The 21,831-nt window shown below is 44.9% G+C and overlaps 1 protein-coding gene across 2 annotated transcripts in view; it reads left to right on the forward strand.

Moving 5' to 3' along the window:
• The window catches only part of MRPL42 (mitochondrial ribosomal protein L42), a 171,403-nt gene extending 150,316 nt beyond the window's left edge, over window positions 1-21,087 (forward strand). The window contains exons 5-7 of one of the 2 annotated variants that reach the window (XM_085653197.1): window positions 1,457-1,620; window positions 4,841-4,998; window positions 20,958-21,087. In XM_085653197.1, the coding sequence (XP_085509323.1) occupies window positions 1,457-1,620; window positions 4,841-4,955 (279 nt within the window). In that variant the 3' untranslated portion in view covers window positions 4,956-4,998; window positions 20,958-21,087. The remainder of the gene's footprint in view (window positions 1-1,456; window positions 1,621-4,840; window positions 4,999-20,957) is intronic. The other variant, XM_085653198.1, reaches the window with a different exon arrangement.
• Window positions 21,088-21,831: the final 744 nt, after the last annotated feature.

The raw sequence follows: 21,831 nt of genomic DNA on the forward strand, positions 1-21,831 counted from the left end.
ATTTCTACTACCTCCCTAATAGAAGTTTTCGTCTTTTTGTATTAACTTTCTCAAGCTTTCCTCACTAACTCCACCTTCAACCAGCTGTTGACAGACATCATTCTCTTCATAAGTAATTTTAAAATATATGCAAATCTAAACTCCTCTTCCTCAAAAACCTTAGATGTGTATCTTCTCAAATCTCACACTGCTTTAACATGCACCTTCTTGCTCAGCCGTTAGCTTCTGTATGACTAAATCGTTAAAACGATCTTAACCCGTTTCTTTTGACCATATGTCCCATTACTTTTCATTATATTTTTCCCAATTCAGTATGGCCGCAGTGATCTCACAAGATCACAGCAGACAAATCAAATCCCTTCTTTTTCCCTGCCGATAGCGTGACAGCGCGCCTCCATCTGTCACGCTACCGACACCAATTTCTCTGCTCAAGACTCAGCTAATCAACCCTGCTTGCGCTATCAGCTCTGAGGTCCTACGTGAACCTGCACGACGCGACTCCAGCCCCTCGTGCAAGTACGTGCTGCTCGAAAGCACTCAACCAGGCTGGCTCATTCTAATAGCACTCGCGCTTCTTCATACCAGTAGACCCAGCGCACGATCCAACTCGTTTTTTTTTTTTTTAATCACTCAACAAAATCCACTTTACCTAATAATCCACTATTTCTGCGGCCATTTTAGAAACTTTATTTTTTAAAATACTTAATCCCCCAAAATACTTTACTAAACAGACACAGAGAATACCTATGCTCCAAGACTCTCACCCTACACAAACCTGCAGCATCTCAAAATTAGAAGCTTATACGTAAATCTCCATATATCTTTCATATAAACAGACACATCCATAAATAATAAATGCTGAATGTACTTATCTGAACAGGAGCAGCATTTTAAAGAAGAAGGTTCTAAGCAAGAGTCATTTATTGTATTTTTGAAGTTCTGGTTCTGGACCCATTTCTATGTTGGAAGTTCCTTAAAGGTGCTGCTGTGTAGGCATGGCAATAAATGTTATGCATAATGGTAGCCTCCGGTCTTGTAATGAACTCAAGTCATCCTTTAGATGCCATACCTTAAGTGACAGAAAGTGATTTTCCAGTTCATTTGACTTTCTTTAAACCGTATTCAGTCATGAGGGATCAACTGACAAGACCTGACGTGAATCTCAGCAGTATTCCTTTGTAACCCTTGTAAATAGCATGTTTGAATACAGGTTAAAAGAAGCCAGAAATCAGGTTCTTGTAAACCTCGTACTCATTGGTGGAAATGATATCAGTTGGAAAGAATCCTGTTTGTTTAGTCCAAATTCTTTGCCTCTTTCCTACAGCGGAAAGAGGTTTTGGGCGTGTTTATTTAGATCAATGAAAAAGAGTAATTCTACCAAGCCTGTAGCTCGTCCAGCAAAACTGCCACAGGTTTATTATAAAGCAATAAGTAATTTGTGTCTGGTGCTTTGCAGCCTATACCACGACCAGATCCAGTGCACAGCCTAGAAGAAACACATGACCTTGTGCTGAAAGCCAGACTTGATCAAGAGGTGACTGAGAACAAGCAGGGCCCTACCATCGAACAACTCAGCAAGATGTTCTACACAACCAAACACCGCTGGTATCCAGTGGGGCAGTAAGTGCCTTTATAAAGTTATACTTCGAACAAGCACAATTCCAGTGTCTTGAACTTGGAGACCGGGTCTTAATTTTTCACATACTTGAGGTTTGATAATTAATATTTACAGATTTGGAATTTAGAGGAGCGAGGACTCAGTTTGATCTGTTTCTTTAATGGGCTCTCGACCCAGTCACTCAAGTGGGGCAGCAGTTTTATCCGGATCCCGGGTGGTATGAATTTTGTGGAGTCCTGCTGATTCTGGGAGTTTCCATCACAGTAAGAAAAATGCATGATATTAGGCAAAGTTGGAGGTTTGCAGGGCTTTGGGGGTAAGAAAACCTCATGAGATTCACGCAGACACACCTCTCTGGATCCATTCTGTGTCTTGTTTCAAGAAATGTCTGGGTGGTAGGTTTCAATGGGTGGCGTCTGAGTACTGCTCCAAATATGCAGCTTCCCCTATTGCTGATCTCCCCACATGACGCTTTAGGGTCTTTTGTGTTGTGCTTCCTTGGCTCACCCACACAAGTGAGATACCTTTGTTATCGTGAGATGTGTAGTAACTCGGTTGGTAGGTAATTTGTGGATCCCCCTTAGATTCTGGAACTTAGCTGCACAGAAATGTGATGAAAATGTGTTTTTAACCAATGTTTGAGGATTGCTAGGAGTTCTGGATAACCTTGTGAGATCCACGCAAGCCACACCACCCTGTACTCCCCTGGTTGTCTTGTTTCTAGAAATGTGCAGGACTGATAGGTTTTCCTGAGTTGTGGCACAGACAGCCCCAAAATCCGCAGCTATCCACATTGCGATTACAGGGTGCTTTCCAGTGGAAAACTTTGTGTCCATGTTTCATTATGTGTCCTTTCCTACCATGGGTGAACGCTGGGTGGTTGTCAATTTGTGGATCACAACCAATTCCATAAATGTCCAGCACAAAATGAAAATAAATTAGTCCTCGTAGCCATTTACACACTTTCCAGTTTTTCAGTGCATTATGGGAAAGTGAGCCAGATGAATGCAAGTCACACCACCATTGTCCCTTCTGGATGTTCAAAAAAAGGGATTGTTACTTAACTTTCGAAGTGAAACTGCCACTTACACTGGTTGGTTCTGGTACCTCCATAAATGCGAGCTTGATAGAACAAATGCTAATCACAGTATCAGAATATTGTCAACACGGCTGCTGAAGATGAACCTTAAGCTACAAGGCACCAAACGCTTTATGGGCAATTCGGGCACCACACAAGATTTTGATACTGGCAGCCCTGGGCCCATTCCAACACAGCAGTGCACTCCCATCAACATACTTTCACCATCCAAGGGCCCATCACATTCCTAAGCTACAGGACAGAATCCTCAATCAAATTACCTCTCACCCAGTCATCAACTAACGTGCATACAAAGGCACCAAACGCAAACCTCTACATTCACAACGGTTGGTGCCTCAACAAGCTTTACAAATTAAAAATAGGTTTTACTACCGATCAGGTATCCGCTTCGAACGTTCTGAGCATTACTGAACGTGTCCCTAGTGAACCTTTACTAACTGCTCCCATGAGAGCCACATGAGGCTCGGGAATATGGGTCTTTCTTGTGCCTGTATTGCACTTGCTGTGTTAAATCCAACTGCTTCCAGTTGTTGGAGGGTGTCAGAGGATGCTTCGCATTTAAGTTCCTTAAAGTGCAAGTCCCAAACTACTAAGGACATTCGCTTTTGCCGCACATAGGACTCGGTGACAATGTGGCATAAGTGCCGTCCACCGTGCTGAGATTGTAACGCACTTGTCATACAGCAATCTGAACATCTACCACGTTCTGATGGACAATTAACATGGCAAACAGGCCACAAACATGACCTTGATGTGTAGTGTGGGGTGGAGCATTATGTGTATTGTTAAAGCACGCTATCACCCGGGAATGTATCCTGCCGCAGGAGCAGTCTGAGCTGATCCATGGACTTGCCTAGTTGAAGAGCCAAGTCTTCAGCTTCTTGAGGGATTCAAGAATTTTGAGGGCAGTGCAGATGTGTAGCAACAGGGCATTGCAGGGTTTTAGAACAAGGTAGGGCGTAAAATGGGTTAAAAATGGTAACATTGTTCAGCTTGTTTACATACCAGATAACATAAAAAAAGGTGCAAACACCGCTGCTGAAGTAAGGCCAGTATCCACTGGGGTGTAATACTTGACCTGAATTTGAGCAAGTTAAATTTCCAAGCACACTTTTTTTTTAGGAGACATTTAGGGTGGTTCGTTCTCGAATAGAGTTTGGAAAAAAATTGAAACTAGCAAAGTATTCCAATGCTTTTTTGGCGTGCTACAGGGAATAACAAACAGGTAATGTGTGGAATGCTTGTATTAATTTCAGTACTTTGTAAATACTCTGGGCCAAGGCCAATTTGTCTGTTCTCTGTCTAAAGTGGTATAGTGGGCGAAAGACTGGAATGCGTCCTGAGCAATCACCAGTTGCTAAGATTAATTCAAGCATTCTATCCATCACCTTGTTAGTTTCTGTTCATCTCATGCCAAGCAAACTTGACTGTCATCTGTGGTGTTGCATGGTCTCCCACCATAGGATAATATTTAGAAGATGGAGACCAAATGGTGCGTTTTCAGTACAATTTCTCTTAACAAAAGTCTGAAAAGCCATATGGTGATGTAAGCAGTTTGGAAAATGCAGTATCACAAGGTCTTACAGTTACCATAGCATCCATCTACTCATCTTTGTACCACTAACTTTAATTTTTCCATCTGCCCCTTCCAAGTAGAATCTCAGTGATCTGTAATGAGTGAAAATCTCTTTAGATGGGTTAGAGTTGAAAAAGTAAAAACAAATGGTGAACTCTTTCAGTCTCCAGCATTACTTTGTAGGTAAACTGCATTGGTTGCCCTGTTTATAGAGCCAGGGCCGGTCCAAGGATTTGTGGGGCCCAGGCACAATAGGAACATGCGAGGCCCCTCTAATTTGCATAAGATGTAATATCAAAGTAAGTGACTTCAATTGACCATTCATTTTCTGGCATTGTTAAAGCAGTTATGCAAGGAACTACTCATCTAGTGTAGATATCTGTAAAATGACTAACAATGCAAATAAAAACCTAATAAAATAAGTACAAATATTTTAAAGCTCTGTTATGTGGAAATACAATACATTGGTCAAATTGGATGGCAAAGCTAAGTCTAGATCTCTCTCAAACTGATAGTTACTCTGCTGTACTAATTGTTTCCACATTAGTGCATTAGAAAAAATTCCAAGACAGATTGCCCAGAGCTATACAACGGGTCTTCAGGTGACATGCCAAGCCTCCCGTTATGCTGGTGAAGTTGGACAAAAAGGCTTGCGACTGTAAGCAGTCATGGAGGAATCAACACAAAGGGTACATGCTGGTTTGGGTGAGCGTCCTGCAGCAAACAGAAAGAACAGATTGCAGAAGAGGAAAAAACAATATGGATGAAATAGTTGGGTGGGTAATTGATTAACAGGCAGGAGCACCAAAGGCTAGACCTCACATGCAAATTGAGTGCCTAAACACAGCAATTACACTCAAACTCCATTTTTAAGAGATCCAAACAGCTGAAGTAACTTAAACCAATAAAGACGAGATTACTAATAACAACAATTTGTAGCCAGGAAAGCAACTGCCAAAAGCTGTACTGGAAGCGAGTTACTCAACAGACAATTTTTAAACTAAAGCATTAACACAAGAGGGTTTATTATAGCAGACTCAGTGCTGTTTCCTCTGTTAGGAAATTAAATCTAGCAACATGCAATAGGTATCTTGGGGAAGGTGGGGCTTGACTTTCAAAATAAAGCTATAATCCAGAGATTTGATATTTTCAAAATATTATATTGCATGCCCCTGGTATCTGAGAAGACACTTCCCAAATTGTGAAGGTTTAAGACCCATGTCGCTCAACTCATATTTAGCCTAGGAAGTAATAACCAAATTGTTCCTGCCCTCGGGTAAATCCACTGGATCTTGATTAAAAAGATAATTGAATGCAAGACCCTTGCAAGACCATTTCCATCATCCACAAGTTACTTCTCTTACGTCACCAGCTACGTAACCAAACACTTCTGGTTTTTCAAACCTTCAGTACATGATTTGCCTCCCTGAAGCTACTAGCCACCTACTCACATAGGCTCAATGACTGGCTGATCACCCCATGTGACTTGATGTACTTTATGGAATGCCCCCCCCCCACTTCCTCACTCAGACCCATCTTGCAGCCCCTTTTTTCTGTACACTCCACCTTCTTCTCACCTACCAAGCAAGGCCAATTTTAACTGTGCTGCTTATACGCAGCAATTTCCCTAGGCCTCCCTGTCACTTCCAAAGGTTTGGGATAATTTGTTTTGGGAAGACGCTCCCATCCTACTGTGCTTGCCCGGGCCATCTCATTGCCCTTGTGCACATGACAATGATCAAGATGACTTTATGAGCTTGGCCAGACTGACTGTGTATCAACCTTTTGAGTTAGGCACCAGCCGCCCAGTCAGGGGGAGTCAGTGTATACATAGTTATAAAAAAAAAAAATAAAAAAAAAACTCCACAGCTGAAGCTGGCCATAGGACTGTTGTTCAGCTGTCGATTCTTCACCTTGCCTATCCAAAACTAGCCCCCTTTCCTCGCAGCGCAAGGTGGCCTACTTTCCTCTATTACTGCACGCACACACACGCACACACACACACACGCACACACACACACACACCCCCCCCCCCCCCCCCCCCTCTGCATAGATCGCCATCTGGTGTTGGGCCCGGATGTTTGCAGTTTGTTTTTCCTCTTGGAAAATCTTTGGAAGTCACGAGTTCGGTGACTCCTCCTTCGGTTCGTATTGCGCATGGGCTTCGGCTCCATCCTCAAATAGTTTTTATCGGGCTCGGATGTAATACTTCGCGCTCCGGTTCCGAACTTCCCAGTTCACCGATCGACGCACAAATCCTTGCTTCTTCAAAAATAATAAATCATCTCACTTCTTCGATTCCGGTCGTCGACGGCGGCCTTCGGGCCTATTCCGGCTCCGGTCTCGGCTGATAGAAAGAACTCCCTTCAAGAAGTGCCCTCGATGTGGGTCCAAGTTTCCCCACACCGATCTTCATGAGGTGTGCAACCTCTGCCTCTCCCCAGAACACGAGGCCCTAGACTGTCCCGCCTGCAAGTCTTTTCGCTCAAAAAAGACCATTCGAGATCGACGGGCTAGACGCAACATGGCGCACTCCTCGACCTCCGCTCCAGTCGACATCTTCGGGGACAACGTCAAAGCTCTGGGACAGCAGGATATCGAACAGGAGGACGACTACCTCGTCAGCGCTTCCGAGGCCGACGACTCAGATGTGGAGGACATCACCCCGGCGCAGCGGGTCGTGAGTACAATTCCCCCTCCCACGCCGATACCGAAAAAGGCTTCGGTCACACCTTCGCCTCCGGGCCTAGGCAAGACCAAGGACACTGCTTCTCACACCCCACCTTCGGGCCCGGTAAAGAAGCCTATTAAGCCTTCCGGCAGCTCGGGCTCGAGCCAGCCCACCACCAGTGCCGAGAAACACCCTTCGGCACCGAAGAAAAAATCGGCCTCCACCTCCACACCGAACCCGGCACCGAAGTCTTCAGTGTCGAAACCTGCTCCTCCGGTGCCGACCAAACATCCTAAGACCCTCGGCACCGACACTCCCGTGCCGAGACCTTCTTCGGCACCGACCAAAAAATCGGAGGTCCCAAAGAAGCACGGCTTCGATAAGCCTAAAAGACTGTCGGCCCCGAAACCTTCGGCGCCGACCGAACAACCAGTGTCGCAGGAACTTTTCACACCAGAACCTCTGCAGAAAACACTCACCAAGGATCCAAAAACTGGACACTTGACATGGTCTTTAAAAAAGAGACACTTGGACAAGCTGGCTCCACCTCCACCTTCAAAGAGAAAGGACATTGCTACTTCTCCTTTCAGGGTACCTTCCCCACCTCCTCCACCCTCTCCACCTCCACCCCCCCACCTCATCGTTCCCCCACCTTGTCTTCTGTCCCAGACGATTTGGGAGACCCTTATTATGATCCAGCAGATGTGCCACAAGACCCCACCCCTACTGGATCTCCAGACCCATGGGATGATTATAACAATCCGGACATCCCAGATGTCCCACAGGATGACCTTTACCCATCTAGGCCATCCCCACCTGAAGATTTCTTGGGTTTTCACCATTTGTTACAACGGGCGGCACATTACCACGGGGTGGAGTTACATACTGACCCAGTGGAGGAGGATTTTCTCCTAGACACCTTTGACGATGCACATAGGTCTACTGCCGTTCTACCTATGCTAAAGGGCGTAATTAAACATGCCCCTGAGGTTGTTAAAGACCCAGTCAGGGCCAGGGTCCTGAATCCTCGTATAGAGAAGAAATACAAAGCCGCCCCCACAGACCCTTCTTACATTAAAGGCCCTGCACCATTGGATTCCCTAGTGGTATCTACAGCTAGGAAGCGCTCAAATTCTCAGGCGTCAGGCGAAGTACCCCCACCTGACAAAGAGTCCAAGCTCCTAGACTCGTCAGGGAAGCGCACTGCGTCACAGGCTGCCAATATATGGCGTATCGCCAACACGCAAGCACTGCTGGCCCGATAAGACAGGGCGCACTATGATGAGTTAGAGACCATCATGCACCATCTCCCTGAAAAGTACAAGACTAGGGCTAATGAACTGATTCAAGAGGGGAAAACAATAACTAATACCTCGATACGCTGCGCCCTAGATGCAGCAGATACAACCTCCAGGGCCATAAACACCAGTGTCCTTCTCCGTCGCCATGCCTGGCTCACAGTTTCAGGGTTTAAACCGCAGGTACAACCCTCTATATTAAACCACCCATTCGACCAAGATCATCTATTTGGCCCCAAAGTAGACGAAGCCCTCGAAAAAATGAAAAAAGATACAGACACGGCCAAATCCATGGGAGCCCTGCAGTCACATACTCCCAGGCGCTCCTTTCGCCACTCTTCCTTTCGGGGCACGGGCAGAGGCTACTCCTCGGATAGTGCATCCACGTCCTACAAATCCCCTCCTCAATCTACCTTCACAAAGGGTTATCAAAGAGGCGGATACAGAGGCAATAATAATAGGGCAGAGGCAAGACAAATACCGCCCGCTCTGCCACACCTCCTGCCCAATGACTTTCACCCGCTCCCTCCAGACCATTCCACTCCGGTCGGGGGCAGACTACAACATTTCCTTCACATCTGGGAGACAATCACCTCAGACAGATGGGTGACACAAATTATTCAGTCAGGGTATTGCCTAGAATTAACATCTCCCCCCCCCCCAAACATTCCACCCAGGCACCGCCCTATGTCTCAAGAACATACTGCGCTACTAACACAAGAGGTGATCTCCCTCCTGCAAAAAGGAGCAATAGAGCAGGTCCCCATAAATCAAATAAATTTAGGGGTCTACTCCCTGTACTTTCTGATTCCAAAGACGGACGAGACTCTACGACCTATCCTAGATCTCAGACCTCTAAACACCTACATACATTCAGACCATTTTCACATGGTAACCCTTCAACAGGTTCTTCCACTCCTCTCCCAGAACGATTTTCTCACCACGCATACTTTCACATTCCAGTACACCAGTCTCACAGAAAGTACCTCAGATTTGCGGTGGGCGGACAACACTACCAGTTCAAGGTGCTCCCGTTCGGGGTGACAACAGCACCAAGGGTTTTCACCAAGTGCCTGGCAGTAGTGGCTGCACACCTCAGAAGACAGCACATTCACGTCTTCCCGTATCTGGACGATTGGCTCATAAAAGCCACGTCCTACAAACAATGTGTGCAACATACCGCCGCTACGGTCCAACTACTTCACCAGCTAGGTTTCACAGTGAACCATCAAAAGACCCGGTCCCACAAATAATCCTAACAGCAGATGCATCGCTCTCCGGCTGGGGAGCTCATCTGTTACATCTCACAGCACAGGGCACATGGACGCCGCAACAGAAGTTACTCCACATCAACCATCTGGAGTTACTGGCGATCTTCCTCACCCTAAAATCCTTCCAGGCGCAGATTTCAGGCAAGGCAGTCCTCATTCGCACAGACATGACTGCCATTACATTCAAAAACAGGGGGGCACACACTCTCCACAGCTCTCTCAGTTAGCACAGAGCATATGGAGATGGGAAATTCCACAAAAGATTTTTCTCCTAGCCCAACACGTCCCAGGAGTACAAAACACCCGTGGCAGATCTGCTCAGCAGACGGACACAGCAGATCCACGAGTGGGAACTTCACCCACAAGTTCTTCACCTGTTCGTTCAGAAGTGGGGGCATCCACACATAGACCTATTCGCCACCCACGAAAACAAAAAATGCCCAAGCTTCGCCGCCAGATATCCACACCCATTGTCCAAAGGCAATGCGATATGGATGAACTGGTCAAACAAATTTGCATACGCTTTTCCACCTCTCCCACTAATTCCATTAGTGGTGCGAAAGCTACAACAGCATTCCCTAACTCTCATCCTAGTAGCTCCAACATGGGCCAGACAACCGTGGTACACCACACTGCTGGAACTCTCAGTAGTACCACACCAAAAGCTAACCCAGAACCATGGAGAGATCAGGCACCCGGACCCAGCTCAACTCAGCCTTGCGATCTGGCTCCTGAGGTCCTAGAATTTGGATGCCTTAACCTTCCCCCTGATTGCATGAACGTTATCAGGGAAGCTAGACACCCTACTTCTAGGGCGTGCTATGCAGCAAAGTGGAAAAGATTTGTTGTTTACTGACACAACAACGCAATCAATCCTTTAAATGTACCAATACAGCACATTATATGTTATTTACTCCATTTACAAAGGTGTAACCTAGCATATACTTCCATTTGGTTACACCTCGCTGCAATTGCTGCTTATTTACAGAATAGGCAGCACCTCCCACTTTTCAAAGTGCCTGCCATCAAAGCCTTTATGGAAGGCCTCAAAAGAGTAATTCCACCCAGAGTGCCACCCTCACCTGTTTGGAACTTGAATATATTCCTCCCACGGTTGATGGGACCCCCTTTCGAACCATTACATAAATGCGAGCTGCAATTTCTCACATGGACAACAGCTTTTCTAGTGGCCATCACTTCCCTCAGAAGAGTTAGTGAAATACAGGCACTCACTATACAGGAACCTTTTCTTCAGATGCATCACAACAAGGTTGTACTCCGCACCAATCCCAAATTTCTACCCAAAGTCATTTCTCCATTCCATCTAAACCAGTCGGTAGAATTACCAGTCTTTTTCTCGCAACCCCAAACAGTTGCAGAAAGAGCCTTACACACACTGGATGTTAAAAGGGCTTTACTTTACTACATCCAAAGAACACAACCTTTCAGGAAAACCAAACCGCTATTTGTCTCCTTCTCCCCACCACACAAAGGCAACTCTATTTCTAAATCAGGGAAAGCTAGGTGGATTGTAAAATGCATACAGATTTGCTACCACAAAGCAAAACGAACGCTATCTGTTCCCCCTAAAGCCCACACTACAAGGAAGATTGGGGCTTCTATGGCTTTCCTAGGGAACATACCACTAGATGACATCTGCAAAGCAGCGACATGGTCAACACCGCACACCTTCACAAAACATTACTGTGTAGATGTGCAAACCAAGCAACAAGCTAGTGTGGGCCAGGCTGTACTAAAAACACTGTTTCAAACCACTGCAACGGATGCCGGTGGTCGCCGCTAGGGTTGGGTACTGCTATATAATCTATGCACAGTGTATAATCTGCAGCTCATATGCCTCGAACGGAATATGCTACTTACCAGTATGCATCTGTTCTTGGCATGTAGAGCTGCCGATCTATACACGCCCACCCGCCTCCCCGGCTACCTGTATCTGTTCCAGTTTATCTTATTTAGATACAACACACATGGGTTTCTTTACTGTTACTACTATGCTCCATCTTTCCCTGCTGGCGAAAAACAATCTGAGGATGGAGCCGAAGCCCATGCGCAATACGAACCGAAGGAGGAGTCACCGAACTCGTGACTTCCAAAGACTTTTCAAGATGAAAAACAAACTGCAAACATTCGGGCCCAACACCAGATGGCGATCTATGCACAGTGTATAGATCTGCAGCTCTACATGCCAAGAACAGATGCATACTGGTAAGTAGCATATTCCTTACTTGTTCTAGCAGTAAAAACCCTAAATTGTTGTTTTTACTGTGCAAAGGCTATTAGCCGCATTTGCAAGTACAGAGATACAGGCTGACACCTCAGTTCTGCTAACTTCTGAATGGGACTACTAAAGTTTATATTGTACAGTATCAGAAGAATCAGTGCATTAAATCTGATTTAATGGTTAAATCAAAATTAATGTCACTGGTGAGCAAAGTGCAACTTTAGAAGTTGCTACTTTAGTTGCCCGTGGTTTCCAGTGCTAGTTTACTGTTGTACTCTGGATCTGTCCAGCATACAGCTTTCTGCCCTCCTAGGAGAGATATGCTAATGACTCCCAGGAAAGATAGCAATAGAGACCTGCCACCGAAGGAGGTGTTGCCTCCCCAGGCAGGAAGCCACACGGGTACAAGCCCAAAAGGTGAGCTTCAAAGGCAAAGTCATCTTTGAAGGGAAATGGGGAACACTTGGGAGAGGGGCTGCTCTATTGTTTAGTTAGACAGGCCGGCACTAGGGACAGGGAAGAGGGGAAGTCAGAAGTCAAACTGGTTTTTCAGGGGTATGTGGCCTCCTTGCTAGCCACACCTGTAGGTTGGGGAGCTCCACACACTGGGAGAGGGGTCCTTCAATATTGGAAGTGGGCAGAATGGTACATCCTGGAATGCCTAGATGCCACACTTTGCAGGAAGTGGTTATCAGGTGGGAGGGAACCTGGTCACCCATTGGCTCTCAACTGCATCCTGCCCAGAGGGCATTTTCTGAGTATAAGTAGGGCACCCCTGGGACCTCAAATTCTGATCTCAACTGGACTGGAAAAGGACCAAGGAAGGACTGCCCTGCTGTACGTGGACCCAGTAAAGAGTGGCTGCTCTGTCGTGGACTGCACCTGGTGGCTAGCAAAGGAGGACTGTGCCTGCCATACATTCTGCTCAAGGAGAAGCTGTCTCCAGAAACCAGCCTAAGCCAAGTGACTCCAAGGGCCAGTTGAGTGGCCTCCTGTTCGCAGCACCAGTACACATCCACTGCAGAAGCCTGCTTGGGCAAGTTGATAGCATAGTCTTCAACCTGTCGCCACCCACCACCGTGCAGCACCAGGGACCAGAACCCAACGCACAAAGTTGCACCTAAGTTCACTCAGCTCGGGGGTGCTGTTGGATTGCAGCTGGGACCTCCGTAGGACAAGTTAACAACCCAGTAAGGATTGGCCTGTGACCGTGATACTGGGCGACTGGTACTCCATTGGTGGCTGGAATTCTGCCAGCACCAAAAGGACTTTGGGGGAAGTCGACCCTGTGACGAGGATCAGCTCACCCCCTTTTGTGGACCAATGAGTAGCCGCAGCAAGATCCCTGCTGACCGCTTTGCATCCGCAGCATACTTTGGGCATCTTCAGCATTCTTCAAAGCCCTACAATAGAGAAAAGTGCCTGTTTCACCCGCGGAGGTAAATATTTCCCCACTGGAGTTAGTCACCAAGTGACCTCATTACAACTAGCCTAATTCTGGTTTGCGGTTGAGTGAAATTTTTGATTTAGTTTACCTTGTAAATTCTATATCCCGAAACCCTCCGTGGATCTTTTTCATTGTGGTGTCTAAAATACATGAAAATATAGTATATTTTTACAAATTGGTGTTGGATTTCTTTTGTGTCTTGAAACCTAAGGGCCCTAAAGGGCCGTACGTTTATTACGCAGCGTTTGTAGTGAAATCCTCAACAAACCTGTAGAGAATTTTAAGATGGATTTCCCCTACATAGACATCTCAGACTGAGTTGAAGCTGCAGCTGTGCTTGTGGTGTTTCTCCTGGACTCTGTGAATGGTTGCTATCGAGGAACAAAGATCTCCCTCCTAAACAAATTGCAACAAGTGTTAAACTTATCCGCATTACTATTTCTACACCTGAAACCATGGGACCACATCACACCAGCCATTCCTCCACCAGTGTTTCATGGGATCATATTAAAGCACTGAGTGGAAAACATAAAGCATCTGACCAACATTTGTATGGCAAAATGTCTTACTCACTGTTGTAGATTAAGCGTCCCACAACAGAAATGACCATATTCCAAAAATCTCGACCCTGTGAAACCCTTTTGTCTGTCTCTACAGCAAGCTGTTAAACTCTCTCCCAACCCAGATAAGGAAACTACAAAACCGTAAAAACATGGCTGTTTGAATTTTTGTGCCCTAAGTGAAACCAAAGCAAGTCTTGGAACACACCCATCAGCCATTGATCTAGTGAACCACTATGCAAAGTAGTATATTAAACATGCCAGGCAACAAATTTTTTTCATGTTATTTAAAACATTATGACACATGTTCTGTCTCACATGTCCTTGAGAACATGAGTATGCATATAAGTTGCACCACTTTCGTTGCTGCTCAACCAGACTGTTACAGGACCTCAAATCTGACATCCACCTGTTCCCATATAGGTCATACTGTTTATTCAATATTTGATAGTGCAGCCAGGGAGGTATATAAGCACTCGATAATGAACCAGAAAGGGACTAGTAATGGGACGAGAAATATAGAAAAATGTGATTTTGCGAGTAAATGGGTTGTATTTTATGGTGTGGTTGTATGTCCTCACTGTGTAATACACTACCAAATCCTTTAGGTCCAATCAGGTTAGCTCAACCCTAAGTAAGTATGACTCTGAGCAGTCAGGTTAACACAAAGGAAAAAATGTAAAGCATTTAAACAGCACCAGAACAATTGCAGAGGAAATACACCAGCACCTTAAGAAATCAGACACCTATTTGCTTTTAGATGGAATAGATTTTTATGTAAATTTAGTCACCAAAACGAAAAAGATCTACGGGGGAGGTGGGGATTCTAGAGATACAAAATGTACAAGGTTTTAAATCAACACGGTTTACGGCAGGGAGCTAGTCAGGGTCTAGGTCCACAGAAAACAGTTGCCTCTCAAGGGAAAGCAGTCTTCAGGTTCGGTTCAGTTCAGTCCAGTTCTGTTCCAGTCCAGTTCTGTTCCAGTCCAATTCTGGTCCAACGTCGGTGGCTTCTTGCTATTGACTACTCTGGAGTGAGTGGTCCTGATGCAGGAGATACAGGATGCTGAAGATGCTAAAGGAGTTTGAATATGGTGTTCCTGGGTTTATTGCTTGGTGAGGCAATTCTGGCCACAGGGGTAGACATCCCTAGAAGTTCTCTCGAGCTTGGCTACCAGTCGTCCAGTACAGCAGGTTCAGCGTTTCCTATCTTTTTGTCCGTAATTTGCCTCCGGGACTGCCTAACTGCACTCCAGCTTTCACGGATTCAGCAGACTCTAGGGCAACGTTTGAGCATTGGGTCTTGGTCCCTTGGGCTGCACAGCGGCAAGGAGCGGCGATTTCGCAATCAAGGTTACCAACTCACCCCAGCAGGCTTCTTCAACTGTTACTGTGCTGCAAACGGTGACCCTTGGAGCCTTTTGCTTCGGCTGGGCTCAGGAGTCTACTTCTCTACAAGTAGGACACGGCAGGAACAATCCTTTCTCATTTTTAGCCACCAGGTTTAGCAGGTACAGTCCACGTCAGTGCAGACTCTCTTCGCCGGTTCCTCGGTGCAGCAGGACAGTCCTCCTTTGGTTGTCTTCTCCAGTCCAATGAGTTCTGTGTTCTAGGTATCAGGGTTGCCCTTTTTATGCCCAGAAAATCTCACCAGGGAGGTCACTAACCAATGGGCTACCAGATTCTCTCCTGCCTGATAACTATCTGTGAAGTGTGACATCTAGTCTGCCCACTCTCAAGATAGCAGAACCACTTTCTGCGAGTGCCAGCCTGTCTACTTAAACCTTAGAACAGCCCATTGGCCAACTGTTCATCATTTTCCCTTCAAAGGTGGCTTCCCCATTGACGATCGCCTTTTGGGCCAACACACGTGTGGGTTCCTGCCAAGTAGAGGTAACTCCTCTTCCCCCACGGTGGCTTCTATTGTATCCTTTCCTTGGAGTCGTTAGCATGCCTCCCCAGGAGTGAAGAAGGCTGTCTCAGGCGCAGCCCTCATCTGTAACTGTTAACTGGCACAGCAGACTTTGGGCAGCAAACTGGCAACTTTGTAAGAGTTGTATTGAGCTGGGCTTAATGTAACGAGTTGTTTGATACCTTCCAGTGTCAACTTTAGTAGTCCTAGTCAGGAGTTGGCAAGACTGAGGTGTCTGCCTATAACACTGCTCTCGCCAAATGGGCTACCATCCTTTCCCACAGTAAAAAAGACAGTTTCGAGTTTTTGCTGTTAAAACATGTAAAAGTACACGTTCCACTTTCTAATATACAGCACCCTGCATTAGGGCTTGTTAGACCTACCTTAGGAGTGACTTGACTATATTCAAAAAGGAGGAATGGGTTTTGTCATTACTTTAAATGAACACGTTGAGGTAGCAGTATAAAATTGCCCTTCCAGTCTGCAGTGGGAGCCATGTTTTACCTTTGTCACTCCTAGGTTGGCCCAACCAGTGCTGCAGCCCCTGAGGTAACATGCTAACATGCCGGCCCTGTGTACCATATACTAGGGACTTACAAGTAGGTTAGCTTATGGCAATTGGGTATGAGCCAATCAACCATAAAATATTTTTAAGGTCAGGGCACTGGCATTGAGCTCTGGTTAGCAGGCCTCAATCACTTTTGATCGAAAAACCGGCAGCATCAGTCCAAAACCTTGGGGGTGACCATAGAAAAAGAGGTATTTTCTTACAGAGATTAATATCTTTAATCACCTATGGTTTAGCATAAGAGTGTGTGTCCATGTATTCTACATATTGCAGTGTGACCTTTGTACAGTAAGTTTTTACATAGATGTGCATTAAATTGTTTCATGAATGAGGCAAGTGGTGTTAATGTCGTGAAGTATGCTGGTGATGAGCTCCAGGCAGATTGAGAATTATTGTTTGCTTATGGAGGCAGAGTTGGATTTAGGAACTTCAAGTGGTAGTGAGCCTTTACTTCTCAGATTTCTAGCTCCTCCAGCAGTGGTCATTAGTTCAGAGGTGTGGTAGAAAGGTGATGGGGTGAGTGGTGAGGTAGTGCGAAGGCTGAGAGTGAGACAGAATTGAGGTAAATGGAGAGAAGAGGTTACCTCAGCCATGCCCACTGTTAAAAAAACAAAAAAAAAGGAATCTGGGACCAGATATGCAAAACATTTTTATGGTAGCAAATTTTTGCAGTTGCTGACTGGAAGCTTTTTAAAATATTTACGAACCTTATTGTAGGGGTCAGTTATTACTGAGCTCTAAAACTGGTTTCCATTCCATGAGGCATTGCTGTTTGGAAGACGTGTGTTTTAGGAGTCTGTTACAAATAACAATTATTTAGATGTATCAATATTTTGCAAACATTGTAAATGTATTTACTCCAGAGTTGAGCCATTTGGATCCCTTTCCTTTTGTGAATCCTGTGGATCACCACCATCTCTCATTCTGCCCTTGTTCGCCTTTGCCACAGTTGTTTTTTCGCAGAAATTAGGCCTCGCCCAGACCCGATTACCTCACCCAGTGGCCGGGCTACTACCATTGATTGTGTTCTCTCTCGGCTGGACCTTTGGCCGCCATACTTAACGTATTTCTTGCATTCCTCAGGTAATTGTCCATTACCTGGATCACTCTGCTCCTTTACTTCCTACTTCGGGCTACCAATCCACTTACCCTACTCTCCTTTCCTTCCCTATACAGCACTATTGTTCAAACCAGTGACGATTGTCCTGATGATGACCTGAATTTAATCCAGTTGAAACGCCGTTGACTACCCAGCACAGAACTTTGGCGCTGTAGTGGTCAATTTATTCATCCCAAATTTAAAATACCAATTGTATATAATTTTATTATATCATTGACCACTTAGTTATTAGTTCTTATATTTTTTTCGCCGTTCACGCTGTTATCTTCTCACTCCTGTGTCACTGCGCCGTCACTTGTCACCAGCACACCCAGGGCTCACTTGTGTGTTATGGTCACCATATATTTAATTGTACTGTAGTGCTGCTATAACTGCCTACAAATAATAATTGTTTCACTTTACCATTTCAGTTGTGGTCTCCTTCTCTTCTTTTACTCCCGTCCCTTGTGATGTACACTACTATTTTTAATTGCCCTTGTTAAATGATTTCCAGTTGAGATATTGTTGTTTTGTTACAAACTTTACCCGGTCTCACCTGGGTTAACGGGTCCACTCCTGTAATTGTTTACTCTCCACAGAGTAATGTAGCAACTTGCATGGAGTGCAGTATTACGCTGTGGTGCTGCGGATGTTCTAGGTACAGGATCTATGTCAAATAATAGTGCCAGTCGCTTGCAGCTTTGCTAAGGTGCAATTGACACCTTGGCTGGTTAGCCACGCCCCCCTCAGCATAGTCTTCCATAGTGAGAAAGAAGCTCCAGGATGCCAGATGTTACTAATAGTAAGGTCTTGATTTGTTCAGCTTCAGGTTGGGTTTCTAAGACCTGTGTTTATGGGAATCTGGGTTGAGGAATTGATGCTGATAACTGTCCTTATACCCGCTTAGCGTTTTTAAAAAAAAAAAAAATTATTTGTTTATTGAAAATTGAAAATAGTACCCACTTTGTTGGTGCCCAAGGAAGAATATGGCATGAGATACCACAAAATACATGACCATAGCATTAAACCATCCACTCTCAGGTGTTTTCCTAACCTTCAATGCTCCCAGGATACAGCCAGTCCCTACTGTTTCCCTGTGCCTTGCGCAACCACTACGCTGCCAATACTGTCCTTAAGTTAGGACCCGGACCTTGTGTCGTGGCATCAGGAGATTCTGCATCCTGGTCCTCTCGGCAACTGTGTGCTCCCTGTGTCTTGCTAGGCAGGTTGTGAGCTTGTGATTGTGAGTCATTGTCACCTCTCTGCGGCGACCATGGTCTGTGTCTCTGGAAAGAGTGTTGTCTCATCTGAAGCAGTTTTGCTATCTTCTTGTCTGTATCACGCTATTCTCAACATTACACACCTGAGCATCCTGTTCTCAACAGGTTTGTCTCCCATCTCGCTCACGTCCTCTTCCAGCTTCTTCCCAACCGCCTCCTTGAAGAGAGGTCATTTATGTAGGATGTCTTAGAGAACTTATGTCTGTGGAGGGGGAGGGGGGAGAGAGGCCTGTGCTTGCCTGTGTACCCATTCTCTGAGTCCTCATATCCTAGCCCCCCGCCACCCCCTTCCTACCCCCCCACCACCACTGTAGACTCCTCAGCATACTAGTGTCCTAGCAATGAAATGTGGGGTTGCCCTATTGCATCTTCCAGATGTTATTTTTTGGGGTGTATATTGAAAAGCTTTGACTTTGACACAACTTGTGGCCAGTTAGGAAAGAATGGAGTCAAAGGAGTTCGACGTCAGCAGGGCTAGTTTTGGTTTCGAGAGGTAGGTATCTGAGGGCTAGTCACCCTCCCCATTTCGTTCGATATGAAGACTTCACAAACAAGTATTTACAATGAAAGAGGTCTTGCAATTGTGAGTTTGAGCTATTGGCATTGTAAATGGCAATGCCTTTTATTAAAAAAATATAAAAAGCATTGTCATTTACAATACCAATAGTTTAATCTTTGCAAAAGCAATACCTATAGTATTGCAGAGCGCAATGTCCATGAAGCGGGCTCCGCGCTCATTACTAAAGATAAAAAATAATAATAAAACCGAGCGTGGTGTCCCTGAAGCAGGCTCCGCGCTCAGTATTACATTAAAAAAAATTATAATAAACAGTGTGCAGTGTCCCTGAAGCGGTAGCCGCGCTCAGCATGCAAATACAAAAAAAAAGCAGCCGCCATTGTCCCCCTCAGTGTCCATAAACAAAATAGTGCTCACCCACTAAATAAAGCCGACCATGTTAACAAGCCAAGTAAGGTCCTGTCATTATGGGCGTTAACAAATGCAGACAAGGTGGTACCAGGGCAGGACTAACAAGCCTATTTACGAATCAGAAGCCACCATTTAAGAAGGACAATGACACAAAGCCAATGACAAATATGGGCGGAGTGGGCGGGGCTGCTAGTGCATACCTAATACAGCATGCCTCACAGAACGATCAGCGTATGTGTGCTGCTGCTAGGCTCGACCTAAAAATGTGCCCTTCCACCTGATCTGCACAACCGTTTCACTGAATGCAATTGTCTGGATAAATATGAGCAGCTTTGTTACAGAGGTTTTCAAAGCTTCCTCAGTAAAATCAGTTACCACAGTGATTGCCCCCACTCACTCCAAAGCTGCACCATTGGGAGAGTACCTATCCGTCCCTTAATAATTAGTGTTGATGCGACCTGTGTGAATACACAAAAAGTCACTTTGGGCACAAATAAGTGCTTGTGGTGCCCATCAGCAACGACTGTCACACATTAACCTAGGTCATGAGCATTACATTCTATGCTCAGCCCATGCGATGGTATTAGGGCAAAAATGTTCATGCCACAGAAGAAATTCAGAATTTAAAAAATAAAAAAAGATGATACAGATCAAAGTGCCATTATTTCTCTAGTTCCGGATAAAGAAACGGACATAGTCATCATGTACCAGGTATGTCCTTGAGAAATGCTATGTCACCGAATAAAACAATGTTTTTTCTGCCACTGCAGATTGTGTCCGAAGAACAGCATAGTTATGCCACTTCCTGGTAGTAGTGATATGAGAATATTTAGTATACAAAGTACAGGTGCAATGTCGGTCTGCTTTCTTCTGGATAAACCCATTCTGCCTCATGAGCAGTTATACCAACTCATTTTAGGAGATTAAGCTACTTTGTTTTAGATCAAGGAGATGAGTGATAAGATTTTGGGGGGAAATGCCGCTGCCGTTTGCAAGACGGGATGTCTGCTGACCTCCCCATCCTTCCTGTTTTTGACAATGTGCAACTGAAAGAAGGAAGGGATTGTGCGTAAACGTGCCTTGCATATATTGTCTAATTGTTTGTCTGACCCATGCCAGTCAAATTCTTAATTTGGGTTTATTTGGATAAACAGTTATGCCTGACTCGTTGGCCTACTTAGTGTGCAGCTGCCAGCAAGTCTTTGTTCGTGTCGGGGAGAACTCTTCTGCTAAAATTTCCATTGTTTTTATGCATAGAGAATGCTGCAAACTCCATTTCTCTAGAGGAAGGGAGCTGTACGCAAGGGGACTGGGGTCATTATGGTGAGTTTCTTGTACATGGGGTGGTGAAATGGTTTTAATCACTATGTTTTTATCTTTTCTTCTAGGTATCGACGAAGGCGCATTAACACGAATCCACCCAAAGACCGATAATTTCTAATTGTCTTCCCCAAGCTATGTTTGTATGACGAAAATGATAGCAACAGATTGTTAAATTAAAACATTTTTTCTAGAGAACTCGTGTTGCTTGAGTTGTATTTTTGTAATGATAAAATAACGGTTGAATTTGGTGATCTCTCCCTAAATTGGTTCCCATTGTGTCATTTTAAAGGCTATATAAGCAATGATTAAGCCTTTTACGATGATCATTATGAAATGTATTACTTTACATTCAGATTTAGAAAAAAAGGAAATGTGGAGTGTTGGAAGCTGGCTCTGTATTTACTATACCAAAGTGAGGTATAGTGTGCACAGAGTCCAGTGGAACCCCAAAGGTAGGGAGAGGTAAAAGTAGATAGCACCTTACTCTCTATTTGTGGTCGTGTGGTTGAGCAGTAAGGCTGTATCAGAGGACAGTGTTAAGCATTTGTTGTACACAGTCAGCAAATGTCACACACTCAAAGACTGAACTTCAGAGCAATTGGTTTTGTATAGAAATTTTCTCTTAGTTATTTTATTTTCTAGAACCAAGCAAGCCTGGCACAGGTAAGCAATACATACTTTACAGCAGTAATGCACTTTGTTAAACAGTTTGAATTGCAATTATATATTCATTTTATTTAGATTACATTAGAAGTACTGATAATGCAATGCTTTTAAGAATCCAGTACATATACTTTGTATAGACTTTTTAGTAGAATGTCAAGTAGATTACTTTTCTTAAACAGTGCAGTATACCTGGATACTGCACTGGGACATTTCCCGTAAACAGGTAAGTAAAAGCGTTTTTGTTATTTAGTTACAGTTTTAAAGGGTTTCTTA

This window comes from Triturus cristatus, chromosome 4_1 (genome assembly GCF_964204655.1).
Source record: "Triturus cristatus chromosome 4_1, aTriCri1.1, whole genome shotgun sequence".
NCBI classification, from domain to species: domain Eukaryota; kingdom Metazoa; phylum Chordata; class Amphibia; order Caudata; family Salamandridae; genus Triturus; species Triturus cristatus.